The sequence below is a fragment of the Caenorhabditis elegans genome, chromosome I, assembly GCF_000002985.6.
Source record: "Caenorhabditis elegans chromosome I".
In the NCBI taxonomy this organism is placed as follows: domain Eukaryota; kingdom Metazoa; phylum Nematoda; class Chromadorea; order Rhabditida; family Rhabditidae; genus Caenorhabditis; species Caenorhabditis elegans.
Window position 1 is genome coordinate 9,708,865 of NC_003279.8, and position 20,931 is coordinate 9,729,795.

The 20,931-nt window shown below is 34.3% G+C and overlaps 6 protein-coding genes and 2 non-coding genes across 11 annotated transcripts; 3 read left to right on the forward strand and 5 right to left on the reverse strand.

Moving 5' to 3' along the window:
• Positions 1–1,223: 1,223 nt before the first annotated feature.
• Positions 1,224–1,881, reverse strand: rnh-1.3 (RNase H type-1 domain-containing protein). The gene is made up of 4 exons (NM_060180.4): positions 1,792–1,881; positions 1,652–1,743; positions 1,416–1,604; positions 1,224–1,346 (listed from the first exon to the last, which is right to left on the reverse strand). The coding sequence occupies exons 1-4, from the start codon at positions 1,877–1,879 to the stop codon at positions 1,296–1,298; spliced, it is 420 nt and encodes a 139-aa protein (NP_492581.1). The 5' UTR covers positions 1,880–1,881; the 3' UTR covers positions 1,224–1,295.
• Positions 1,882–2,187: 306 nt separating this feature from the next.
• fce-1 (CAAX prenyl protease 1 homolog) lies at positions 2,188–3,855 on the reverse strand. The gene is made up of 5 exons (NM_060181.8): positions 3,766–3,855; positions 3,578–3,719; positions 2,811–3,531; positions 2,697–2,764; positions 2,188–2,651 (listed from the first exon to the last, which is right to left on the reverse strand). The coding sequence occupies exons 1-5, from the start codon at positions 3,852–3,854 to the stop codon at positions 2,343–2,345; spliced, it is 1,329 nt and encodes a 442-aa protein (NP_492582.1). The 5' UTR covers position 3,855; the 3' UTR covers positions 2,188–2,342.
• A 91-nt stretch (positions 3,856–3,946) lies between these two features.
• On the reverse strand, positions 3,947–6,368 carry C16C2.4 (BSD domain-containing protein). Of its 2 annotated transcripts, none has more exons than NM_001361824.4 (5): positions 6,262–6,368; positions 5,702–5,947; positions 5,370–5,662; positions 4,718–5,043; positions 3,947–4,242 (listed from the first exon to the last, which is right to left on the reverse strand). In NM_001361824.4, exons 1-5 carry the CDS (start codon positions 6,355–6,357, stop codon positions 4,118–4,120), a joined length of 1,086 nt encoding a protein of 361 aa, NP_001348661.1. In that variant the 5' UTR covers positions 6,358–6,368; the 3' UTR covers positions 3,947–4,117. The 2 variants fall into 2 exon arrangements, with proteins under 2 accessions (NP_001348661.1, NP_492583.1); NM_060182.8 differs by having other exon boundaries at positions 3,961–4,242; positions 5,370–5,650; positions 6,262–6,366.
• Positions 6,369–6,457: 89 nt separating this feature from the next.
• On the reverse strand, positions 6,458–19,142 carry ocrl-1 (Rho-GAP domain-containing protein; the record flags this gene model as incomplete). 2 transcript variants are annotated; one of them, NM_001375161.2, is made up of 13 exons in its annotated part: positions 6,458–6,893; positions 6,937–7,043; positions 7,093–7,228; positions 7,571–7,970; positions 8,463–8,507; positions 8,736–8,804; positions 9,333–9,591; positions 9,954–10,315; positions 10,632–10,925; positions 11,464–11,581; positions 11,708–11,836; positions 11,887–12,042; positions 19,070–19,142. In NM_001375161.2, 12 exons carry the CDS (start codon positions 11,979–11,981, stop codon positions 6,769–6,771), a joined length of 2,139 nt encoding a protein of 712 aa, NP_001361846.1. The 2 variants fall into 2 exon arrangements, with proteins under 2 accessions (NP_001361846.1, NP_001122421.1); NM_001128949.5 differs by lacking the exons at positions 9,333–9,591; positions 9,954–10,315; positions 10,632–10,925; ... (2 more) ...; positions 11,887–12,042; positions 19,070–19,142 and having other exon boundaries at positions 6,769–6,893; positions 8,736–8,738.
• C16C2.8 lies at positions 13,232–13,516 on the forward strand. The gene has a single exon (NR_050422.1). It is a non-coding gene; the product is annotated as an Unclassified non-coding RNA C16C2.8 (non-coding RNA).
• C16C2.7 lies at positions 13,338–13,560 on the reverse strand. Its single transcript, NR_050423.1, has one exon. It is a non-coding gene; the product is annotated as an Unclassified non-coding RNA C16C2.7 (non-coding RNA).
• Positions 13,852–17,420, forward strand: eat-16. 2 transcript variants are annotated; one of them, NM_170912.6, is made up of 10 exons: positions 13,852–13,960; positions 14,011–14,130; positions 14,241–14,324; positions 14,389–14,482; positions 14,527–14,605; positions 14,983–15,279; positions 15,417–15,530; positions 15,578–16,050; positions 16,103–16,220; positions 16,538–17,420. In NM_170912.6, the coding sequence occupies exons 1-9, from the start codon at positions 13,940–13,942 to the stop codon at positions 16,114–16,116; spliced, it is 1,296 nt and encodes a 431-aa protein (NP_740905.1). In that variant the 5' UTR covers positions 13,852–13,939; the 3' UTR covers positions 16,117–16,220; positions 16,538–17,420. The 2 variants fall into 2 exon arrangements, with proteins under 2 accessions (NP_740905.1, NP_740904.1); NM_170911.6 differs by having other exon boundaries at positions 13,857–13,960; positions 15,578–16,088; positions 16,135–16,220.
• ceh-5 (Homeobox protein ceh-5) lies at positions 18,305–19,170 on the forward strand. The gene is made up of 3 exons (NM_060185.5): positions 18,305–18,496; positions 18,719–18,861; positions 18,906–19,170. The coding sequence occupies exons 1-3, from the start codon at positions 18,353–18,355 to the stop codon at positions 19,021–19,023; spliced, it is 405 nt and encodes a 134-aa protein (NP_492586.2). The 5' UTR covers positions 18,305–18,352; the 3' UTR covers positions 19,024–19,170.
• The last annotated feature ends 1,761 nt before the right edge of the window (positions 19,171–20,931 follow it).

Genomic DNA, 20,931 nt, shown 5'->3' on the forward strand with positions numbered 1-20,931 from the left:
CGACATGATCGTGTTTTTCCAAAAGAGTGGGCGTCTTTAGAGAGTACTGTAATATAGCGGATCTCACGTGGTGTCAGGCTGTCTCATTGCGGTTTGATCTACGAAAAATGCTGGAATATTCTTCTAGAAAAATTGTGACGTCAGCACGCAATTAACAACGCAAAATCAGTTGAGATGTCGAGTGAGACATTCGGACTCCGCGTAGGATCTAGAGACCTCAGAATACATTACGGTACTAATGGCTTTAAATTTTTTTAAAAGTTTTCTCCTTCACGCAGATTTTTCAATTTATTTTTAAAAAATTGATATAAAAATGTGAAAAAGTTAAAGAAATGAGGAAAGCGGGTTACTGTACTTCTTAAAAGTGCACACTTTTCCGTTTAGAACGTGTTGTATGCGACGAGGTACTGTAATTTCATAAATAAGAAAAAATCGCCCAAATTTGCCAAGAATTCTACTTTTGAAGTAATAAAAATAGGTTTTTAACACAGGTTGGTTTTTAGACAAAGATCTTTTCTTATTCAAAATGTTGAAATCTGACACTCTTTTCCTAGTAAAAGCGTCCCTTATTTTTCTGAAATAGATACAGAATATAATATTTTTCTGTGTGTTCTTCTCATAATTTTGTCACAATTGTTGACAGGAGATGAATGAGGGTCGTAACACACAAAACGAATGTGCGAAATGTATTTGAAAAGAGAAAATAGACTGATGTTTTTGGCCTGCTCGCGGTGCAATGCAAGCAATGCTCACTGCGAAAAGAGCAATCTGCTCTATAAAAAAAACATTTCGGATCACACAAACTGTTTGGGTGCGAGCAAATACGTTGAATAGAGCGAGTGAGCTGTGATTTCACAAAAGTTGTCAAACATTCATTCAATTAAAAAAAAAATGTTTGAATATTTTTGAAGATCGTATTAACCGAAATTTTGCGATTTTTACGCCAACGGTACAGTGCCTGGTCTCAACACGACACATTTTTGTTCAAGGCAAAGAGGTGTGCGCCTTTAACGAGTACTGTAGTTTCAAACTTTCGTTGCTCCGGAATTTTCATAGATTTTTCTTGTTTTTTTCGGATGTCGTAGTTTTGGCGCAAAAATCACTTCTCTTCGAGACCAGGACTTGAAATGAGATACACTATATCAGCTACCGTACTCGCGATTCTTGATATTTTCAAGAAGCTTTCCCAGTGTTTCGGAGCATATTCCTTCAATCCAAGAAAGTTTATCCACTATTCATCTTTATTGCTTTTATTCAAAAAGGAAAGATGCGGGAAAAATAGAGGGCTTGGGTACTCAAATGTACATTCTATTGCTATGTCCGCGGACATGCTCGAACTCGACAGTCTGTAATTTTTAATTATTTCCATTAAAAAGCGGTGTTTTATGAATTATATATAATAATTATAATCTTACCTTTCCACTATGCTTGAGCGCTTGAACATTGCGGTCGATATCTCTGATGAGATCCTGATTCTTCACATCTTGTCCCGAAGAAGTTTTGTAGCCATTCGACTTCCAGTTGTCATTCCATTTGGTGACAGAATCCTTCGCGTTCTTGGAATCAGTGTGGATTCTCACGTGGCTGTCTGGAACATCACGAGCCTGAAAATGCAGAAAATTGAATGTTGGTACGAATGTTTGAAAATTACCATTTGGGTGGCGTGCTTGATGGCTTCCAGCTCATATCGATTGTTGGTTTGTGGTCCGTGTGGATAAGAGCCACTCACATTCTTCGATGTATCTGAAATATGTTCAAATAAGGAACAATTAATTGCACAAAAAACCGTACCACTTGGAACGTGAACTCCATAGCCTCCTCTGGAGCCTTGTTGGCCGTTTCCGAGAGCGGAACCGTCGGTGTAGAAGTCGTACGGCATTTCTTTAAAATTTCAGTTCATTTGATAGGAAAAAAGCATGCGAGAGAGAAAAGAAGAATGAAAACGGAGATCTTAATAAAAACAAAATGATGATATGAATTGTTTCGCAGAAGAAAGCAAACTTCTGGAAATTCCCGGGAATTAACAAAACAAAACAACAATAAAGCGAACATTCTAGAAAACATTTTTTTTGTTCTCCGCGGGTACTGTATTTGAGTCGCGGCGAGACCCTTCTATGAGACAGTTTGTGCGAATGAGAGACCGAGAGATCAGTCTCGTTCCGTTTTAAAATTTTCCTTGGAATTTAATTGTATTTCCAGTTTTTGTTTAAAAAAATTTATTTACTATAGAGAATATTAACGAAATTTAAGTTCAAAAAATGCAATAATATCACATTACAATCATAAATTAAATTATATAAAATACTTTGGCATTCAAGAAACAAGTAGTAAAACATGGGAATTTATTTATTCTTTGCCTGGAAGGCTCTAACAGCAGCTACTCTTTCAACAACTGGAGGATGTGTGTGAGTGCACCATGAGTAGAGTGAGTCATTGATAGGCATCGACAGATTGTCAACACCAAGCTTGGTCAAAGCTCCAATAAGATTTTCTCCGTGTCCGAGGTTAGCAGCAAACTCGTCAGCTCCAAATTCAGCAGAACGGGAGTGAATAACCATTCCAATACTAGCGAGTTGATTGTAGAGAGCGAGGACAAATTGGAAGATGAGCATCATGCCAATGACTGGTGGAGTATCGTGATAGCCGAATCCCTGAAAATTAAAATTTTAAGAATTTAATGGTTTAAATATAATTACTTGATAGAGGGCTTCCCATTTATAAAAGTATCCAAAAACTGCAAAAGAGAAGAACAAGTTGACTTCAGCTGAAAAATTCTACGTTTTGCTGTGAGTTCAGTTAAATCAACTTACTGATGACAAGATTGATCAAAGTGTGCCATAAAGCCCAATGACCCAATTCATGGCCCAGAACGGCCACAACTTCATCGTTGTTCATTCCTCTCTTTTTGTCGTTTTCAGTTTCTTCGATTTTCTCTCCAGCTGCCACATACAATTCATGTACTTTCTCCTTTTCAGCTCCACTTAGCAAAGTATCATAGAGCACAATGCGCTTGTTCTTCCAGAATCCATACATGTAAGCATTGGAGTGAGCCGAGCGTTTTGAGCCATTGACAACGTAAAGTTCAGTTAATGGATAACTGAGAGAAGCAGCTAATTGTTCAATTTTCGTCTTGAGATCTCCATCAGGCAATGGGAAATATTTGTCGAAGAGTGGAGCGATGAAAGTTGGATAAATGGTCATCAAAAGTAGCACAACAACAGAAACAAATAACCAAATATAGACAAAGAAGTATGGTCCACCATTGACAATAATCCATTCAATTCCATAAACGATTGGCATAGTGAGAGCAAATCCGACGAGCATTTTCTTAATTTTGTCAACGAAATAGAATCCAATAGTTTGTTTATTGAATCCATGGGCATCTTCGATAATAAAAGTGGAATATAGATCCCAAGGTAAATCGATGATTGTTTCAATTATTGAGTTTATTGAGAGAAATACAGCCACATGCAATGGATAACTAGCCGTTGCGTACCAAAGGAATGGATAATATCCTCCAATCAATTGTGCCTGAAAATTATTTTTTCATTTAAAGTAAACTTCAGCAGTCACTAACCGTGAGGAGAAGCTGATTAAACCAACTATGGAAGAATCCGAATAAATGATTATCAATTTTATAGTCTCTGGCCTTCTTATAATCTTCTTCTCCAATAAGTTCTTTGACTTCATTGGGACGTTTTACAGCATTTTTATGAGCTCTGAAAATGTTTCTCGTTGCGAAAAATCGGTACAATGAGAACTTACTTGTACTGTCGAAATGTGATGTACTGATCCCATAAAAATAGTGCCCAATTTGTGGCTAAAAGTGCTTTGAATAGACAACTTGCGTCCATTCTGAAGATGAGAAATGTTAGTAAATTATTCTGAAAAAAATTGAAAAAGTAAAATGTTAGATTCGAGTTTAACGAACAGACAAAAAGTTCAAAAAACGTGTAAATTATATCACGAAATATTCATTGAAATTACAGATAGACATCGGGACATCAAAACATGAGCTATTTACAATTTTACACTGAAATTTTTTTTAATTTTAGAAAACGAAGTGAATAGTATTATTTGTTTCTTTTGGAATGCAATTGAAAATAGTAATTAAAAATTATTCAGCATTAAGAAGATCTTGAATTTCAGCTTCCCATGCATCATCGTCTTTTCCTCCAGTTTTTTCAACAACATCATCGTAATCGTTCAAATCATTGAGAATTTCTCGTTCCCATTCTTCATCTGAAAAAGAAAGAAAAATTAATTTTAAGAATCGGCGGTTTATGGTCAAAAAGTGGAACAAATCGAATTAAATTGATATTACTGCGGTAGGACATCAGTCTAAATATTACGTTGAGGTCTAAAGATGATAATTTTGGCAGTATCCAACGTGCATGGGTCTCACCACGCAAACAATCAATTACCGTAAGATGCGGCGAAAGTTATCATCATTAATCCTTTGCAATCAGGGCTGTCGTTTTTTTTTAAATTTAATATTTTTGGACAGAGAATTAAAAAAAAGTTTTCAAAACTGTTAATTTTCAGAAACGAGAAGGAAAAAGACACGCATTTTTTGTTAATTATTTTTGTGACAGCCCTGCTTGCAATCCGCCATTCATTGATATGTACTTTCTTCAAAAAATAAACCGTAAACTTATTCAGCATTTAAAATAACATAATCAAAGTTTTAACTTTGAAAAAAAAACATAGAACGCACCGACACTTGTCAAAGTTAGTTCTCCTGGTGCTGCAGGTTGTTCAGAAACAGTTTCTTTCAATTCTTCCTCTTCTTCATCCTCGTCTTCGCAACTTTCTTCAGATACGGTTTCCTTCACTTCCGGCTCATTTTCTTTCTTTTCTTCTTTAATTTCAGAAGACGATTGTGGAGCAACTTCAGCAGATACATCTGACTCTTCTACCTTCTTTTCCTCAACAATTGGATTAGGCGTCGGTGTAGTTCTTCCCGTGCCTTGAGCAAGCATAGATTGCCGAATGAGCCCGATACGATAGAAATAATTTTGCCAAAATTGATTCTCTTTCACTCTGAAATTTATTTCTCAAGTTTTGAAGAATAGTTGGAGGAGACGGTTGGGGATTTTACTTCAAGTGTTAGAAAATGGAATGCAATAACTAAATATAACTGAAAAAATGTACTGAATTTTTTAATGATTTTTGTTTTTATTTTGCAAAAATTAAAAGGAAATTTGCGCGGGTATTCGAAATATAATTGAGCCATTTATTAATTTTACAACATTTTTTTTAAATTAGAAGTGTTATTAACAGTTATAATGTGTTATTACGGTCCAGGTCCTAACACGTAGAGTAAAATTTCAAAATTACTTTTTAAAAAGTATAATTTAAAAACTCACTGTTTGGGTACAAGTTGGAATCTAACATTCGCAAGATTTGGATCATGTTTGAGTAAAAGAGTTGCCATAGCTTGTTGCTGTTCGTAAGTATATTCACTGTTAGCTGCTGAATCACGGAGAAAGTTTCTTGTGTTTGTTGACAATGACATCATTTGCTTTTTAGCGAGCTCTTCATCTGGAAGTCCTTGCCACGGTAAATCAATATTTCTGAGTTTATCTCTTTCTTCTTGTAATTGCTTCTCAAATTCGTCCTGTTCTTTATTGAGATCTCCAAGCATTGTCTGAATATAATTCTTTCACAATATTTGATTGAAATATACTACAACACTTACATTCTCTATAACAGCATTCTTAACTTCTCCAAGCTTCTTTCCAGCGTCCTTCGCATATTCAAAAAGTTTCGTCGATGCTACACCACTTCCAGTTTTTAGTCCACCAAAAAGTGCTGCCATCGATTTTTTCGCAGTTTCCGTCGCAGTCTCTTGTGGTACACTTTCTCCTACAGGCTTCTCCACATTCGATTCAATTTCAGCCTTTTCGATAGTTTCCTTCTTCTCATCTTCTTTTTCACTTTCCTCCTGAATTAATTTTTTAATGTGCAAACTGGATTAATATAATAATTATTATGGGGACGTAGTAAATGTTCTTTTCGAAATAGGCCGGAAAAGGATTTCTCCATTTGTCTATTGATTTTATTTAATCGATTTCGGCATAAAAAATCATTGGAAACAGCTGAGACCCTAACAAGAGACGAAAAATGGAAGAAAATTGGGGAAACTAATAGAGAACGTTTGAATCCACGGTTTTGCCATCAAATATCTAACGAGACCAAACTTTGGGCTCGGAGTCGATTTCAAAACATTTTTTTCTACGTCCTCATAATAAATCTTACCACAACAGTGTTGTCCGAAGCTTGTTTCAAACTTTGCTCAATTGTTGCTTTTGCATCGTTCATTTTCTTCTTCATGTCAGCTAAAAGCCAGGACATCTTGAAGTGCTGAAAATATATTGGGTGTAGAAAAAAATTACGGATTCGTTGAAAATATCAAACCGAAAGCGGAATGTAATTATATATGATAAAGCAAGAAAAACGTGAGGTAGATTTATAACTTATGCGAAACGATTTTAGCTCAAAATCTATGAAAAATTGTTTTAAACAGGGGGCAAATAGAAATATCACAAGGAACAACCAAAAATAATTAAGAATATACAATATGGCAAATAAAATTAAACAGGATATCAAGAATGAATGTAATGGCCTAATTGAAGAGTTTAGAATAAAACATCAAGAAAATTAAGTTAATAACGAAAAAAACTGAAAAATGCGATATGACACCCGTTTGTTTAGAAAAGTTTTAAAAAATGATTTGTAAAGTCTGATAAACCCCGTAAGAAAATTTTATCCTAAGGCAACATCAGGAGCATAGTCACATATAGTTTGTAGTATAGTTGAGAACATTCCATGCATTTTCTCATCTTGAATATCGTGCCGGAATAATACAGTTGCCCAAAGTGATAATTGATCTGAAAATTACTAAATTATATTATTCTTCAAATTCAACAACACCTTTCAATTCGTATTTCTGACTAAAGAACTCTCGGAGCATCAGACATATCAATTCGAGAACTGCTTGATTCTGTTTGGGAAGACTTGATCGAACAACGGTCCATAATCTGAAAATGTATTGATTAGAACAATTTTTTTTTTCAAATAAAATATTACTGTCTGGCATCGGTTCGATATTTTATCATTTCTTTATGAATGATTTTGAACATTCCTTCCAAAATTATAGGCTCATCCAGAGAGTCGAGCAATCGTATTAATGCGCTGTACAACATATAAGAAGATGCAAGTTGGCCTGAAATAAAGAAAATATTAAACAAAATCGTTGATATCCAGAACATGAACATTTCTAGGTAAACATTTTTAGAATTTTCGGTGCTTTTTTTCAAAAAATCTATTTTTTTATAACAAAAGTGGGCGGAAAAATGAAGAAACAATTCTGTCGATAACTCATAATTTTTTAATTTAATTTTGCACTTTTTCATGCAAAAAATGGCACTCGGAATTGTAGGAATATGCTCAAAATCTTTAACTGTTTCGATTTTTTCCAAACTTGAAAAAAACTTTTCTTTTCCGTTCTCGAAAATAATAAATTCCGGAAACAGTCCCGATTCTTGAAATATTTTTTAAAACTCACTCAAATCGTCGGGCTGTCCAGATTCAAGTGCAGATCTGATTCTATTAAAGACCTCATTGTCCTGTTCTTCTTCAATATTTAACTGAACTGCTCCACGTGTTCGAAGAGCCATCACAAGCCGATAAATTACTCGAGGAACATTTGGAGGACAGTTGTCAGAAAGTGAATTTTCCGAGAAATCTCCAAAATCGATGAGATTAACTTCTTTTTTTGGTCTCATTGATAAAAGTTTCTCCAATGTACTTCCAAAGCATGAATTGTTATAAACTGCTGTGATTGGAATAAAATAATCACGTCCATTTTCTAAATGTAAGACAAGAATTTCTTGGAGCTGCCCATTTCGAATCAAATCTTGAATTCGTCGAACAATATCCGTGCTTATTGATACCGTTAAGCTGATCTGAAATAATCCACTTTTCTCCAGAAAATTATTACCACGAAACAGATCATTAGAGCGAAAACTATTTTAATTGAAGTTTGAATAAAGAAACTTTATACAATAGTGTCCGATGGTTTTTGTCCAGAAAATACATGAAACAGTCTCAATATGCCAAATATAACTGTAAATTATTTTTTCAATTTTTTGAATTCTCGGGCAAATTTGTGAATAAGTTTCGATATTTTTGCGTTTTTCTTCATTTTTAATTACTTTTTATTACATCGAATTTTTCAGGCATTTTTCTGTCGAAAAACTTGGACATTTTACTTTTTTCATCGTTATTTTTTAAAAACCATCAAAAAACTTTCTATAAATTTTCACTGTTGTATTTTATGTATTGAGACTGTTTTCTGGGCAAAAAAACCAAACACGCAACTTTTTTTTAAACAGTTTAACAAAATCAGAAAAACTAGGTTTCCTCACATTTATAAAGAAAACATTTTTTGAACTCACCTCCATAGAAGATCCTTGTGGTATCTGGTAATGAGTAGGTGTCACCTAAACAGAATTTAATGTTTAAGAAGAATGAATATTCTCGAAAAGAACAGAGAAAAGGGGAAGAAGCTTCAGATTTTTATCTTTAACCGGACTATTGTCTTGCTTTTTCTCCTCTTTTCTGTCACTTGAACAAAAAGAATGAATATGCAGTACTACAGTTAAAGATAACCATCTTTTTACTTTCTCTCTTTTCTTTTCAAAAAGACAATACTTTAAACTTTTACTTACCATTAACCATTTCTCGCAAATCTCTTGATTATTTCGAGCGTTTGGACGAACTTTGAATGAGAAGCGCACCTGCAAAATATTATTTATATTTGGTACTGGACACTGAATTTATTTACACAAAAGGAGGTCATATGATGAGGATTCAAGTGATCGTTTTCAATAATAAATGTTTTTTTCCATTTACGCAGAGATTTGTTAGTGAACCCGTGTGATTCAGTGTACGCGGTGGAACGTTAGAGAAAGGAAAATATCGATTTTGAAAACACGACTATAAAGTGAAACAAAGTATTGGCAAATACGATTTCAAAAATCATGATTCTGAGGTTTAATTTTAAGACTTTTTTAAATTGTCTAGGGAAACTCTATTGAAACTAGTTAATATTTTCTTCTTGTGATGTCGAAAAATACATTGATGTATTTTTTAATATAATTATCATCGTGTTAAGAAAAATGATTTTTCGGAGTTTTCTACATTTTTGGACATCTCAAAAACAGTTATTTCTTCGGATGAAAAAACGCCGAAAAAAATTAATTAGAAAATTTCTCTTTTTTTCTTGAATTAAAAAAAAAAAATCTTCAACACAAAATACATCTCACCTTTGATTTTCCAACATTCTGCACAATAACACTACGTGTTTTAGGTTCCAAATAATTGACAATTCCAAAATCAACTTCATTTAGACTTAATTGAACCTGTGGTAATTCTTCATTTGCTCGTCGATCAGCTTCTCGTATTGCCTCCTCGTATACATTATTCGCTCCACTTTCATTGATTTTCTTTACTTTCAAATTGAACATGGCTCGTACTGGCTTGTGATCGGATATTGTGATTGTATCAATACTCACCATAGGACGGCTGTAAATGAAACTTTCACTGATTTTTATTTATATTTATGATGAATATTGTGAAAACAACACAATTAGTGTTCAGGAAATATCAAAAATGAAATCAAGACTGCCACATAAAATATTTCGATCTAAAAACAAAACTAAAAACCTAAATTTTTCGAATACAGTTTTTTGGTCCGACAATTTTTTTTTTCAATTTTTTCCCAAAAAACGACAGCCTATTTTTTAAATTATTGTTAGCAAAAATATTTCTGCTGCAAAAATTGAAAAAAATGTATGACTTTCTTCTTTTTTTCTCGAATTTAGAGTTTTTTCTAGTTTTTAAATTTAAATAATATTTTATAAATAATAGTTTTGATATAAACTCACATTGATTCCAATCCAACTTGTGGATACTTTTTAAATGTTAAAATTCGATCAGTCCATGCAGGAACTCTTCCTTTTTCACTTGTATCCCATGTATTCGTTCCACAATCGTATTTATAAGTTGGTCGAAATGGTAACGTTGATGGTTCTTCGAAATCTTTGAAAACGGTACCACGAGCCATTTGTTCGCGGAGCTGACAATGTTGGAGCAAATCAGCAAATTTATCACTTGAAGCTATTCGTCGAACTTCGTCGTTTGAAATTCCATACATATCAGTGTTTAATCGATAATTCAAGTCTCCAAACCAGAAAACGACATCATGATCATAGAGGCACATTATTGGAACTTCAAGAGGACGATCACGCTGAAAATTTGAATTCTAGATATTTTACAATATGATTAACTGTTTGATTTTGTTTTTTAAAACATTTAAATTCGAAGACATCACAGAACAAAAACAAAAAATCGAACTTTTAAAAGCTCGACTTTCATTTTTGGTTAATCTGCTATATAATTGAAAAAACCGAAATAAAAAATAGAAAAATCGAATTTTTTGAGTTGGATTTTTCATTGCTTTCTCGATTTTTTTTTCGCTTTGCATATGAGAATAATTTTGGTTATTTTAAAGCAGAATCCTCAGTTTAAAAGTTTCTTTTTTTTTTAAATGAAAATCAACTCACCAAACCTTCCTGTTGACTTCTCGGATAAAATACCATATCATTGTAAATATCTCGAAAATCTTGATTTCTCCGTTCTAATTCATTGTTACCAGCTGCGAAATGAGCATTCACAAAGCAAACCCAAGTGTCATTCATTTTCATTGAAACTGCTGTTCCTCCTTTATTACCCAATTTGTTAACTAGAACTGATATTCCCGTTGCAACATATTTCACATTCACATCACTGACTCGTACTTTGCTATTAACCGCTTGAAAAACGATTACAAATATTCCAACGAGACGCATTGATCCTACCTGAAAAAAGATAGATAATGGGGTACGTTTGCAGATTTTTTTTTGAATAGATTCACAACTTTTTTTTTGGCTTTTTGGTCGGTTTCCAGTGCAATTTTCAAAAAATCGGTACATTGGAACAGCTTTTTTTGTTGATTTGAGTATCTTTTCAATCGATATGTTCAAAAAATCATAAAATTTGATTATTACTTATTAAGAGTGAAAGATAGATAGATTTTCAAAACTTTTGTTAAATGCTAAAAAGTGTGCGCCTTTAAAAACTACTGTGGTTGCAAACTTTCATTTCTGCAGATTTTTAATCGATTTTGAGGCAGTTTTTCGATAATAATATTTTATTGTTATATTTGAAAACTTTTTTATGAATTTTATTGAAAAATTATGCAAAATCAATGAAAATTCGGCAAACAGTGTACCGTTATTTTTGGCGCCTGCAAAATTTTGTTTTGTGTCTGGACAATATTAATAGAATTTTTTAACTTGTATTTTTTTTCCGTTTGACAGAATATATTTTTATACCAATTTTCAATAAACTGCTCACCACATTGAATTGCGTTCGTCCTCCTGGTAAAGAACAGTGAATCGCATCAACCCATCCTTCCATTTTCTTTGTATTGTCAATTATATAAGTTCCAACGGAAAGATCCATTTCTTGAAGACTGAAATTTTTAGTGGATTGAATACTTTAGCGTGTTTGTTTTTTAAAAATTCATTACTACTTTTTCCTTATCAAGAATACTTCCTTATCAATGAATATACTTCATAAACAAGCATGTAAAACTCACCCAACAGCATAAAATTCTGCGATATCCTCGGGTTTTTGAGAAAACCATGTGGGGAAAACTGACAATGGGCTTCTTCCATTCACATTAAATGTTGAAACACAAATTTTGACATCTTGAAAGGTGCAGAATCTGTAAAAAGGTAATTAAAATATTAGTTTAAGATTTTCAGAATAGTTTACTTATGCATCCATTCTCTCATAACTTCATCAACTTTTGCATCTCTTCCTTCTATCCAATTACATCGTTGTTTCGTGTAAAACGTCGTCGTCGCCATCGTCACTTTGTTTCGAAAGAGACGTTTTACGTCTTTGACGACGCTTCTCTTCCGATTTTCTCTGAAATAAAACCAAAATTGGCATTTTTATTTCAAAAAAAACTATCTTTAACGATAAGAAAACTACAGAGCCAAGCTAAATGGTAGTAAAATCAGGAAAAAAGTAAAACGTGATGAACAAATACGATGTGACCGTCTAGTTGTCTCGTCACTCTCCTATTGCCAGTTCTCTCTATCTCTCTTTAGTGTGCAAACACCGAATTGAACACCGTATCCATCAACACATTTCGAACCTATTCAGTTTTCCCAGCAATATAATACACAGTTTATGGGTTGTTTATATTCAAGTTTCTCCGTCTTTTTCTATTGGAAATGAAAGATGATAACTCTGCGAGCGAAAAGATGATCGGAGGTCGATTCGCATGAATTTCCCATCGGAAAATTGAAAATCAGTATTGATTGAAACAGGAAGAACCACAAACGAATGTGTTAATTTATCACTCTTTATTATGACGATTTGTTCTGAATCTGGAACATAAAACTCTGATTAATAAAACCAATAAATTTATTATTTTATTTATTCCGCAATTACTTTCTTTTTTTTTTTGATTTGACAACCCAAATTATATTTTGGAAATTCTATTGAACTTTCTATTTATTTTCTAATCAACGTCGAAAACCGGTAGATCCTGCTGTGATGCCTAAATTCTGTACAGATTTCTCAAAATTTTTAGCAGATTTTAAGCGGATTTTAAGCGGATTTGAGATTTTCCCAAATTTTTTTTAAGTACTGAAAATTTCAAAGAGAATCAGCAATCGACGGAAGAATGTTGATCCATTTGCAGAAGAAAACCGAGCAGTCAAATATCCCAAAAGATTACTGAAACTATTGTGTAATCAATTTTCAATGCCCTGAACGAATATTAAAATCAGAATCAAAGATCGTTGACAATGTTCGCAATAGTTGAAATACGAAACAATCAACCCGTTTTTCACTTTTTTGACATTTTTTCTCCAAAAAAAAAGCTAGATGAGGGGAAGAGTAGAAAGTAGTAGTATCCTTCGCCTACCACCACTACCAAAAAGCAACACACACCATATACATGTTGAAGAGACTGAGATGTTAAAGGGAAAAGAAGAAGAAGCTCGTTGTCGCTGTCGTCGTCTTCGAAGCCGTAGCACATCGAAATTGAATAAAAGGGGAAAGAAGTGGACACAAGAGACGCAGAAGAATGAGAAGAAGCCTGGAATACTGCTTCTACTGCTGATTGTGACAACTCGAGACGACGAGATCGATCCGTGAAGTGAAAAGAAGGAGAAGCAGCAGCAGTAGCAGCACACGCACACACTCACTCACGCATCTCTGACACACACATGCACACACATAGAGGGCTCTCGAAGCCCTCTCGGAGCCACAGAGTAATTGAGAGAGTGAGAGACGTTAGACTGCTCGATTATTGGAAATCATTGGGCTGTAGGGGACCCGGCGACTAGGCAGAGAAGGGAAGGCGCCGCTCTCGTCGCCTGCGCTATTGACTTTGCCTGTCTGCGTTTGAATTCAGGAAGACAGCTTCGTCGTATGTCTCACATTCTCACTCAAAATCCACACTCACACACACACGCGCACAAACCCTCACTCTCCTCACCCGCTCACATATACACACATAAGCACCCCCTCGCCCCCCTCTCCGCCCACCACGCACCACAGCAGTCCCCCATCCCCGGAGAAGAAAGAAATAGAGAACGAGAGAGTCAGAGAACTAGAGATCTAAGCATTTTGGCCTTACTATTTTATTATTTTTCATTCCTATCATCTCCATCATCGTTTACTGATCTGCAACCGTATGATACAGTTCTCAAATATTCAATTTGCAGATTATTATTCTAATATTTAATTCAAAAATATCAAAAGCTGTCGAGCTGATTGAGACACGCTGCTCTCAAACCCCGCATTTTGTATGATGCCACCGTTGACCAAGGTATTTCATTTGAAGTTCAATTTTCTTAAAATTTCTTTTGAAAATTTTAGATCGAGGTGCTCGCGAAGCGAGTGATGGAAGGTGCGCAATTGAAAACGCATAAATACTTCCGGATCGCCGTGCCTCATGCCATCACCGGTCAGCAATTGATAGCTCTCGTTCTTGAGCGAGTGAGTTTACTTTCCTCTCAAATACAGCAGGAGCACTTATTTGAAAACTTATAAAGCTTCTGACAAGAAAATCACAAAAATTATGAAAATAAATTTTTAATTTTTAACAGGGTGCTCCTGACGATGAGGCTGAAGCGAGTCATCTGGCAAGTTTGTTACTTCACCACGGTTACATGTTTCCAGTTATCGAACATGTAAGTTAAAGACTGCAGTTTTTCAGTGTTTAACTTAAGTATTTTAAATTAAAAATTAATTCAGGGCCAACCTTTCAAAGACGATGGAACGTTATACAGGCTTCAAAGGCCGTATTTTTGGCCTTCACAGGCTGAACTGGTTCCGGATGTTGAATATGGTAATTCCAAGAAAAGTTATTGTATCTGATCCACTATATTTCAGCCATTTACCTCAACAAGCGATTGCTCCGAAATGAGCAAAAACACGGGTTAGAAGAAGATGAAGTTGAGTCATTCAACAGGTATGGGACATTATTTCGGACATTAGGAAAAATTATTTAGTCAGAAAATATTGAACAATCCTCACGACTTAGAAATAAATTGGTAAAGCTTCGCCAAGAAATCTTACTGAGATCACGAAAAATGTCAAAGTGTACAGAGATTAGTTTTGGCATTTTTATGATTTCAGTTTTGGAGTCGAAAGCTATTATTTTTAACCTTTTAAAAATTGGGTTTTTAATTTTTTGAACGTGCATCGCTGCAGAATGAAAAATCGAAATAATAATTTAATTTTTTTTAGATTATTGAGTTATCTTTCTCGAAATCTGAAAGTTATCTCTGGTGATAGAAAAGTATTTTGAATTTTCAATACATATGGCATTCAAAAATAAATTTTCAGACTTGCCGATGTTCTCGCACACATGTGGGCTTTCATCGTTCAACAGTCTGAGCTTCAATTGAAGCAGCAAAAAGAAAAAAAGAAAGTGGACAAGGTAGTGTTCGATTCAGAAGAACGAGCGTTTTGGAAGATACGAAAACCAAGTCGTGGTGGACCAAATTTCCTAGAGGACCCTTATATGAAAATAGAAAAGAAAATACGACGGCAGAATGCACAAGGTTATAGATGTCTTATGGATCGATTACGATTTGCAATCAAGACAAAGCCATGGCTAAAAGCATTAAAAGCATCGGATACGTGAGTATATTCAATCCAATTGTAAACTTTTCCTAGCTGAATCGAATCAAAATATGTATTATTAAGATTGAATTTCGAACTGATAATGGATCAGATATCAAAAGACAATAGATTCAATTAAATAATTCGTGTTTCAGAATGGTGACGTGGGTTGACCAAAGAGCTGAATTCGATCCATTCCTTCACCCTCCACAACCATCCAATCCATGGATCAGTGATGAAGCTTCATTTTGGAATCAGCCTACTGACACGTAAATTATTATTTAATCTTTAATCTTTATTGCAAATACTTTTTCAGGTCAAGTGCCGAGATCCCTACCGAGAAACGGGTAAAACGATGGGGACTTTCTGTTCAAGAGCTTGTGAAAGATCCTATAGGACGGCAAGTGCTCGAAACATTTTTAGAATCCGAATTTTCGTCGGAAAATATACGGTTCTGGATAGCGATACAAGATTTGAAATATGCACCGAATGAGCAGATATACCAGAAAGCTGAAAGAATACGAGAAGAATTTTTGGCTCAAGGAGCACCTGCACAAGTAAATGTAGACAATAGAACCCTCGATCAGACATTGGAGTGTATTTCGAAAGCGAAAGATGCTTCACAAATGAGATTCGCATTCTATCATTCTGAAGAGCACGTGTTCACATTGATGGCAAAGGATTCATATCCACGTTTCGTCCGATCCCAAATCTACAAAGCAGTATTGACAGCAGCGCAACAGCACGGAACAAAGCGACTCGGGTGGCGCAACTTCGTATTCAACATGGGTACAACTAAAAAACCAGCAACGAGTAAACCAGCAAAGGCAAGATTTTCCAGGAAATTATGTATGAAAACTTTGATATCTTCAGCCGCAAGATTCCATCGGGACTGGTCAAGTTCTCCCAAAACAGCTATCGTCCGACTCGCTGCCAGTTCGACAGGCTCATGGGGTCAAGTAAGTTGTGGAAATATGTCAGAAAAATCTATTAAAATGGGACAATCCTACCACACGAACAATTAACTCCAAAACTGTTAAATTTATATATTAGTTAAGCTTTTGTTCAAATAGGATAAACTGGCGATATACACCTTTAAATATCGGCTAGTTTTTTTTGAGTTAGTATTCCCAATCATTTTTTCTGTAACCTGTTGGTGCTTAAATCTCCTGTCTTGGCAGTTGCCATGAGATTTTTTGGCCAAAGACTAATGACTCAAATCCATCAAAGCTAAACTCATGACCTACTCTCTTCAGCTCATTTCTTTATTTTGCAGACCGGATCCCGAATGACGTCATTCTCTTCTCACATCTCGTTTCTCTTTTCTGCGTGTACGTACGTGTCTGCGTCTCTCTGTATATTCTTTTTCACTTTTCCCTCTTCTTTCTCAAAAAAAAAACCAAATCAAATAACGACCATCAAAAAGGGAAATCAGTATCCTCTGCATCGGTTTTACACGCAAATTTAAATATTTCGAAGCGAACCATTTGATATGTGTATTATCAATGAACTTCTTCTCAAAATTAACAATCTCGAACCACCCAACACTGCATATTTTGACCTTATTTTCTCTTCCAAATCGATCGATAATACATGTAATTCCACAGTCTCTTCAGACTCTTCTAGTCCATCATAATCCACATCTCCTGCCAGCTTCTTCTTCATTTTCACGATATACTAATTTGTAATCCTATTTTCTCACAAAAACGTGTACAAAGTGTTATATTTCTTTCTATTACCCATATTATTTTAATCTTTTCAGAAAATCAATTTTTGTTTCCCTCATTCATTTCACACAGAGTTCTCCTGCTTTTTTGGCACACTTCTCGTTTTTTTTTCAAAATTTTAAAAGTATCTGTAAGGTACCGCTAGCGTATTTAGGTGTTTCAACCTAACTTTTTTCAATTATATCTACTCAAAAATAATTTGATTTGAAAATGGTAATTCGCACCAAAAATGACGATATCATAACGTCTCAGTTCTTTTTTTTTCCAAAAATCATATATAAATTTCATTTTCTCTTACCCTCTACCTGGTGTGATTGTCTCAAAAAAATCAACTTTCAGAACCGGAGTTGTTACATAATATATTATTAATGTGTCAGTATATCATTATTTTCAGCTTTTTGTAGGCGTTGATGTTCAATAAAATTATTTATTCTTATTTTTATGTCTGTGTTACACCTTAATATATATTCGAAACTATGGGGAACTCTGGGAATAAGAAACACAAGGAAAGGGTTTTTTGAAGAATAAAAATTTCTTATATTACATAGATGTCTGAAGATGAAAATTTTGCGGGAAAAAACAACCAAAATGTGCTACGACACGGGAAATTTTTGGAACAATAGAGATTTTGAATAAATTTACAGAATACCGATTATGAGCACGAACGGATTCCGCAACGGATCACCCAAAATCAAACAGTGGGAAAAGGTTTTAGTTCACTTCCATTAATAAAATTGTCTGGATATATCTAATCTTCCAATTTACAGAAAATCCAATATGTATTAAAAATTCACAACGAAAACCCGGGGACCCGGGGAAAACTATTGATTTATCAAAATTATGTTGATTTTTCGAAGAGAAAAAATATAAATAATTTCTTTTTTTTTAAATTGAACCTTTTCCCCGGAAAAATCAAAAAACAGACACCATTTTTTTGGTACTATAATTTCAAGTTTTAAACTGGTAAGAATAATCACACAGCAGGTGAAAATGCCTTCAGCCTGAAAGCTTTATACTAAATTGGAGTCACGGAATAGTTGAATAAAAAAATATCCTGGGGATATTAGCGATTCACCTATGCACTAGCTTCCTATTGTTTTTAATGCAATTATTTACAGTCTAAGCATCAAATATCTTGCAACTCTCAGTCAAATGAGTCAATTCAAAAGTGTTTTGTTTTGTTTCTATTCAAACTTGGCACTTTCTTATCCTTATTCCAAGAATACAATTAACAATACGTTGGAGTAATTACTGCTGACAGCCTGCTAGTTCCCACCCACTTTCAAGTATCATCCTGTGATGTACCATATGTTGCTCTTCTCAGCTCATTCCATTTATTCACACTTTATTTTCTTGATTCAACTATGCCTTCTGCCGATACAGAGTTCATACGAGTTATTCGCATCAAGAGTGCTAATGGTTCAGAGAAGATGCTTGAAATTCCAGCAAAACTTGATTTGGAGAGACCGAAGAGACCGCGTACTGTATTCACCGATGAGCAATTAGAGGTAAGGCAGAAAATGAAACTGTTGAGATTGTTTAAAAACGATTATCGTTCGAGAAGAAGTTAAAACAAAGCTCGAATTCAGTCACAGCAATCGCTACAGGTTCTTCATTTTACATATTTGTACATCTAATGTAGATCATGAAGTTTGTGACATTTCAAATTTTAAAATGAAGAGATTGCTACAAAATTCATCATAGGTGTTTTTGAGAATCACATTTTTCAGAAGCTAGAAGAATCATTCAACACTTCAGGCTATCTCAGTGGGTCGACTCGAGCAAAACTAGCGGAATCCCTTGGTCTTAGTGACAATCAGGTCAAAGTTTGGTTTCAAAATCGAAGAACCAAGCAGAAGAAAATCGATTCTAGGTGAGTCATTACTCTAATTTAACGGAATATTCTAGGAATTTCAGAGATCCTATAAAGCCGGAAACATTGAAACCTGCTGAAAACTATCAAAACGTCTATCAGAACTATCAAAACTATTGGACAGCCGCTGCATTTCTATCAAACAATGTCATTTCGTCATAATCATTTCGAATTTCAAAGCTACGATAAAAGGACAAAGGAAACTCACCTTTTACTGATAATCTTTCCTTTTTTGTCGCCTCGATTCGGGCTCGTTTGCTTTTCTTCTTGATGTCTGAAAATAATAAATTATAAAAGTGTTTAACATGGAACGAACGTTGGGAGAATTAATCACGATAGCTTGAGAAAAGAAGACAAATATCAAATTCACTGTTAATTTTCATTAATTATCCGAGAAAACATTTTTCGCTGCGGAAACATAATAAAAAGCCTAGGAGTTGAACGTTTCTAAATAATGCTACGTGGCGCCTTTTTTCTGCCTTCTTCCTATGTTAAATATGGAATGTGCAAGGGTCGTCACTTTTTGCGCACAAAGTGTCACAAAAAATTTAAAAAGTTGGGTGTGCACTTTCGTGTCTAACTTTGCTGTACCTGCACATTTTTCAATTTTCTTTTTTGTAGGAAATAGAGAATCGCTTTTTCTATCTTACTATCTAAATGGTTATTTGATTTGATTTTATCTTTTAAGAGAAATTCTTGATGAAACACGAAAAAATCACTTTTTTCGCGTGTCGTGTCGCTTTTTTTGCACACGTTTAGAGGTCATAGTATAAAATGTTTTTGATAAGGTAACTGTATATCTGGGATTGTTAAAAATTTTTAGTTTTTGCAATTTCATCTATTTTGAACTGAGTTATGATGATTTGAAAATCGGACTCGAAAAATCCCGGAATTTCGAAAATTGCGTTGAAAACATGTTTAACGTTCGTATTTTTGTTTTATTTTACATTATCAAATGTAAATTTTAACGTAGATTCCGTTTTTCTAAATAGTTTTCTCATTATCCAACCGGAAAGTTACGAAAAAAGCATAAATTCACGATTTTTCAATGAAATTGTGCGAATTCCCCCTGGTGTTTTTGGTGTGCAAATTAGTGATTTTTGAGATTCTTTCGCCTATAAGTCGGTCAGTTTGGCACTTTTTGGGGTAAATTTTTCGAAAAACGTATTTTTCAGGAAATTTACTCTTCAAAAATATAATTTTTTTTACAAAAAAGTCAAAAATAACTTCAGAAATCGCAAATTTCATAATTTTCTCAAAAAAAATGACGTTTTTGCTGGAAAAATAAAAAATTTTCCACTACCGAATGGGATTTTATGTCAAATTCGTAATTAGTACATAAATACCGAATGCAAGCTGAAAGCACAGCTCTCTACGATCATTTTCAACGATTTTAGTTTATTTAATTTTTGACCTCGAAATTTCAATTTCCCTCTTTTCCTGGACCAGTTTTTTACTGAAATGTGAATGTTATGTCCTAAATCTTATTATTTTTGCTATGAGAAGCGAGACAAACCAAAAAATTTTAGTCTTGAGTTCCTCGAGCCGCGTTCCTGAAGTTGTAGGCTTCAAGCCTTGCTCAGGAAGCTCAAAAGTTCATTCTTGACCAATTTTTAAATTTTCAAATGCTATAATATTCTACTTTTGACGCTGATTTTAAATATATACTTTTCTTTTTCCAATTCCTATTATGAGCTGAGTTACGGCGCTTTCAAGTTTCAGCAATGCCCACCCGCCCCTCTTTCCTCCCCTTTCTCTTGCCTCCTCCCTCTCATGCATAGGGTGGCTGTAATATGGTCTCTAATTACTGTTACGGGATCAGATATGTATATTTTACGACATATCTCTTAATAGAAGAACAATAGACATCGCCACATTTGTTTTTGTAAGAGGTCCCCAATGGGCTGTAAAACAGTCTATCCACCTTTCTTCCTGCAAGAAAGGAGGTAATGTATTTGAAACTGTTCATTTATTGTAATTGAGGGGTTGAAAATTATTATTTTAATTTTCAAATAAAAATACATTAAATTTTTTTTTAATTTTAAAATAAAACATTTTTTAATTTTGAGG

Excerpts from the sequence above, each read along its gene's own strand:
- rnh-1.3 (NM_060180.4), bottom strand. The coding sequence starts at position 1,879 with ATGCCGTACGACTTCTACACCGACGGTTCCGCTCTCGGAAACGGCCAA. Across the intron at positions 1,605-1,651 it reads TCAAGCACGCCACCCAAATG|GCTCGTGATGTTCCAGACAG; the intron begins GTAATTTTCAAA and ends CTGCATTTTCAG. Across the intron at positions 1,347-1,415 it reads CGCTCAAGCATAGTGGAAAG|ACTGTCGAGTTCGAGCATGT; the intron begins GTAAGATTATAA and ends TAAAAATTACAG.
- fce-1 (NM_060181.8), bottom strand. The coding sequence starts at position 3,854 with ATGGACGCAAGTTGTCTATTCAAAGCACTTTTAGCCACAAATTGGGCA. Across the intron at positions 3,720-3,765 it reads ATCACATTTCGACAGTACAA|AGCTCATAAAAATGCTGTAA; the intron begins GTAAGTTCTCAT and ends AAACATTTTCAG. Across the intron at positions 3,532-3,577 it reads TTAATCAGCTTCTCCTCACG|GCACAATTGATTGGAGGATA; the intron begins GTTAGTGACTGC and ends AATAATTTTCAG.
- C16C2.4 (NM_001361824.4), bottom strand. The coding sequence starts at position 6,357 with ATGTCCTGGCTTTTAGCTGACATGAAGAAGAAAATGAACGATGCAAAA. Across the intron at positions 5,948-6,261 it reads CTTCGGACAACACTGTTGTG|GAGGAAAGTGAAAAAGAAGA; the intron begins GTAAGATTTATT and ends AAATTAATTCAG. Across the intron at positions 5,663-5,701 it reads AGAATGCTGTTATAGAGAAT|AATTATATTCAGACAATGCT; the intron begins GTAAGTGTTGTA and ends ATATTGTGAAAG.
- eat-16 (NM_170911.6), top strand. The coding sequence starts at position 13,940 with ATGATGCCACCGTTGACCAAG. Across the intron at positions 14,131-14,240 it reads TAGCTCTCGTTCTTGAGCGA|GGTGCTCCTGACGATGAGGC; the intron begins GTGAGTTTACTT and ends AATTTTTAACAG. Across the intron at positions 14,325-14,388 it reads TGTTTCCAGTTATCGAACAT|GGCCAACCTTTCAAAGACGA; the intron begins GTAAGTTAAAGA and ends AAATTAATTCAG.
- ceh-5 (NM_060185.5), top strand. The coding sequence starts at position 18,353 with ATGCCTTCTGCCGATACAGAGTTCATACGAGTTATTCGCATCAAGAGT. Across the intron at positions 18,497-18,718 it reads TCACCGATGAGCAATTAGAG|AAGCTAGAAGAATCATTCAA; the intron begins GTAAGGCAGAAA and ends CACATTTTTCAG. Across the intron at positions 18,862-18,905 it reads CAGAAGAAAATCGATTCTAG|AGATCCTATAAAGCCGGAAA; the intron begins GTGAGTCATTAC and ends TAGGAATTTCAG.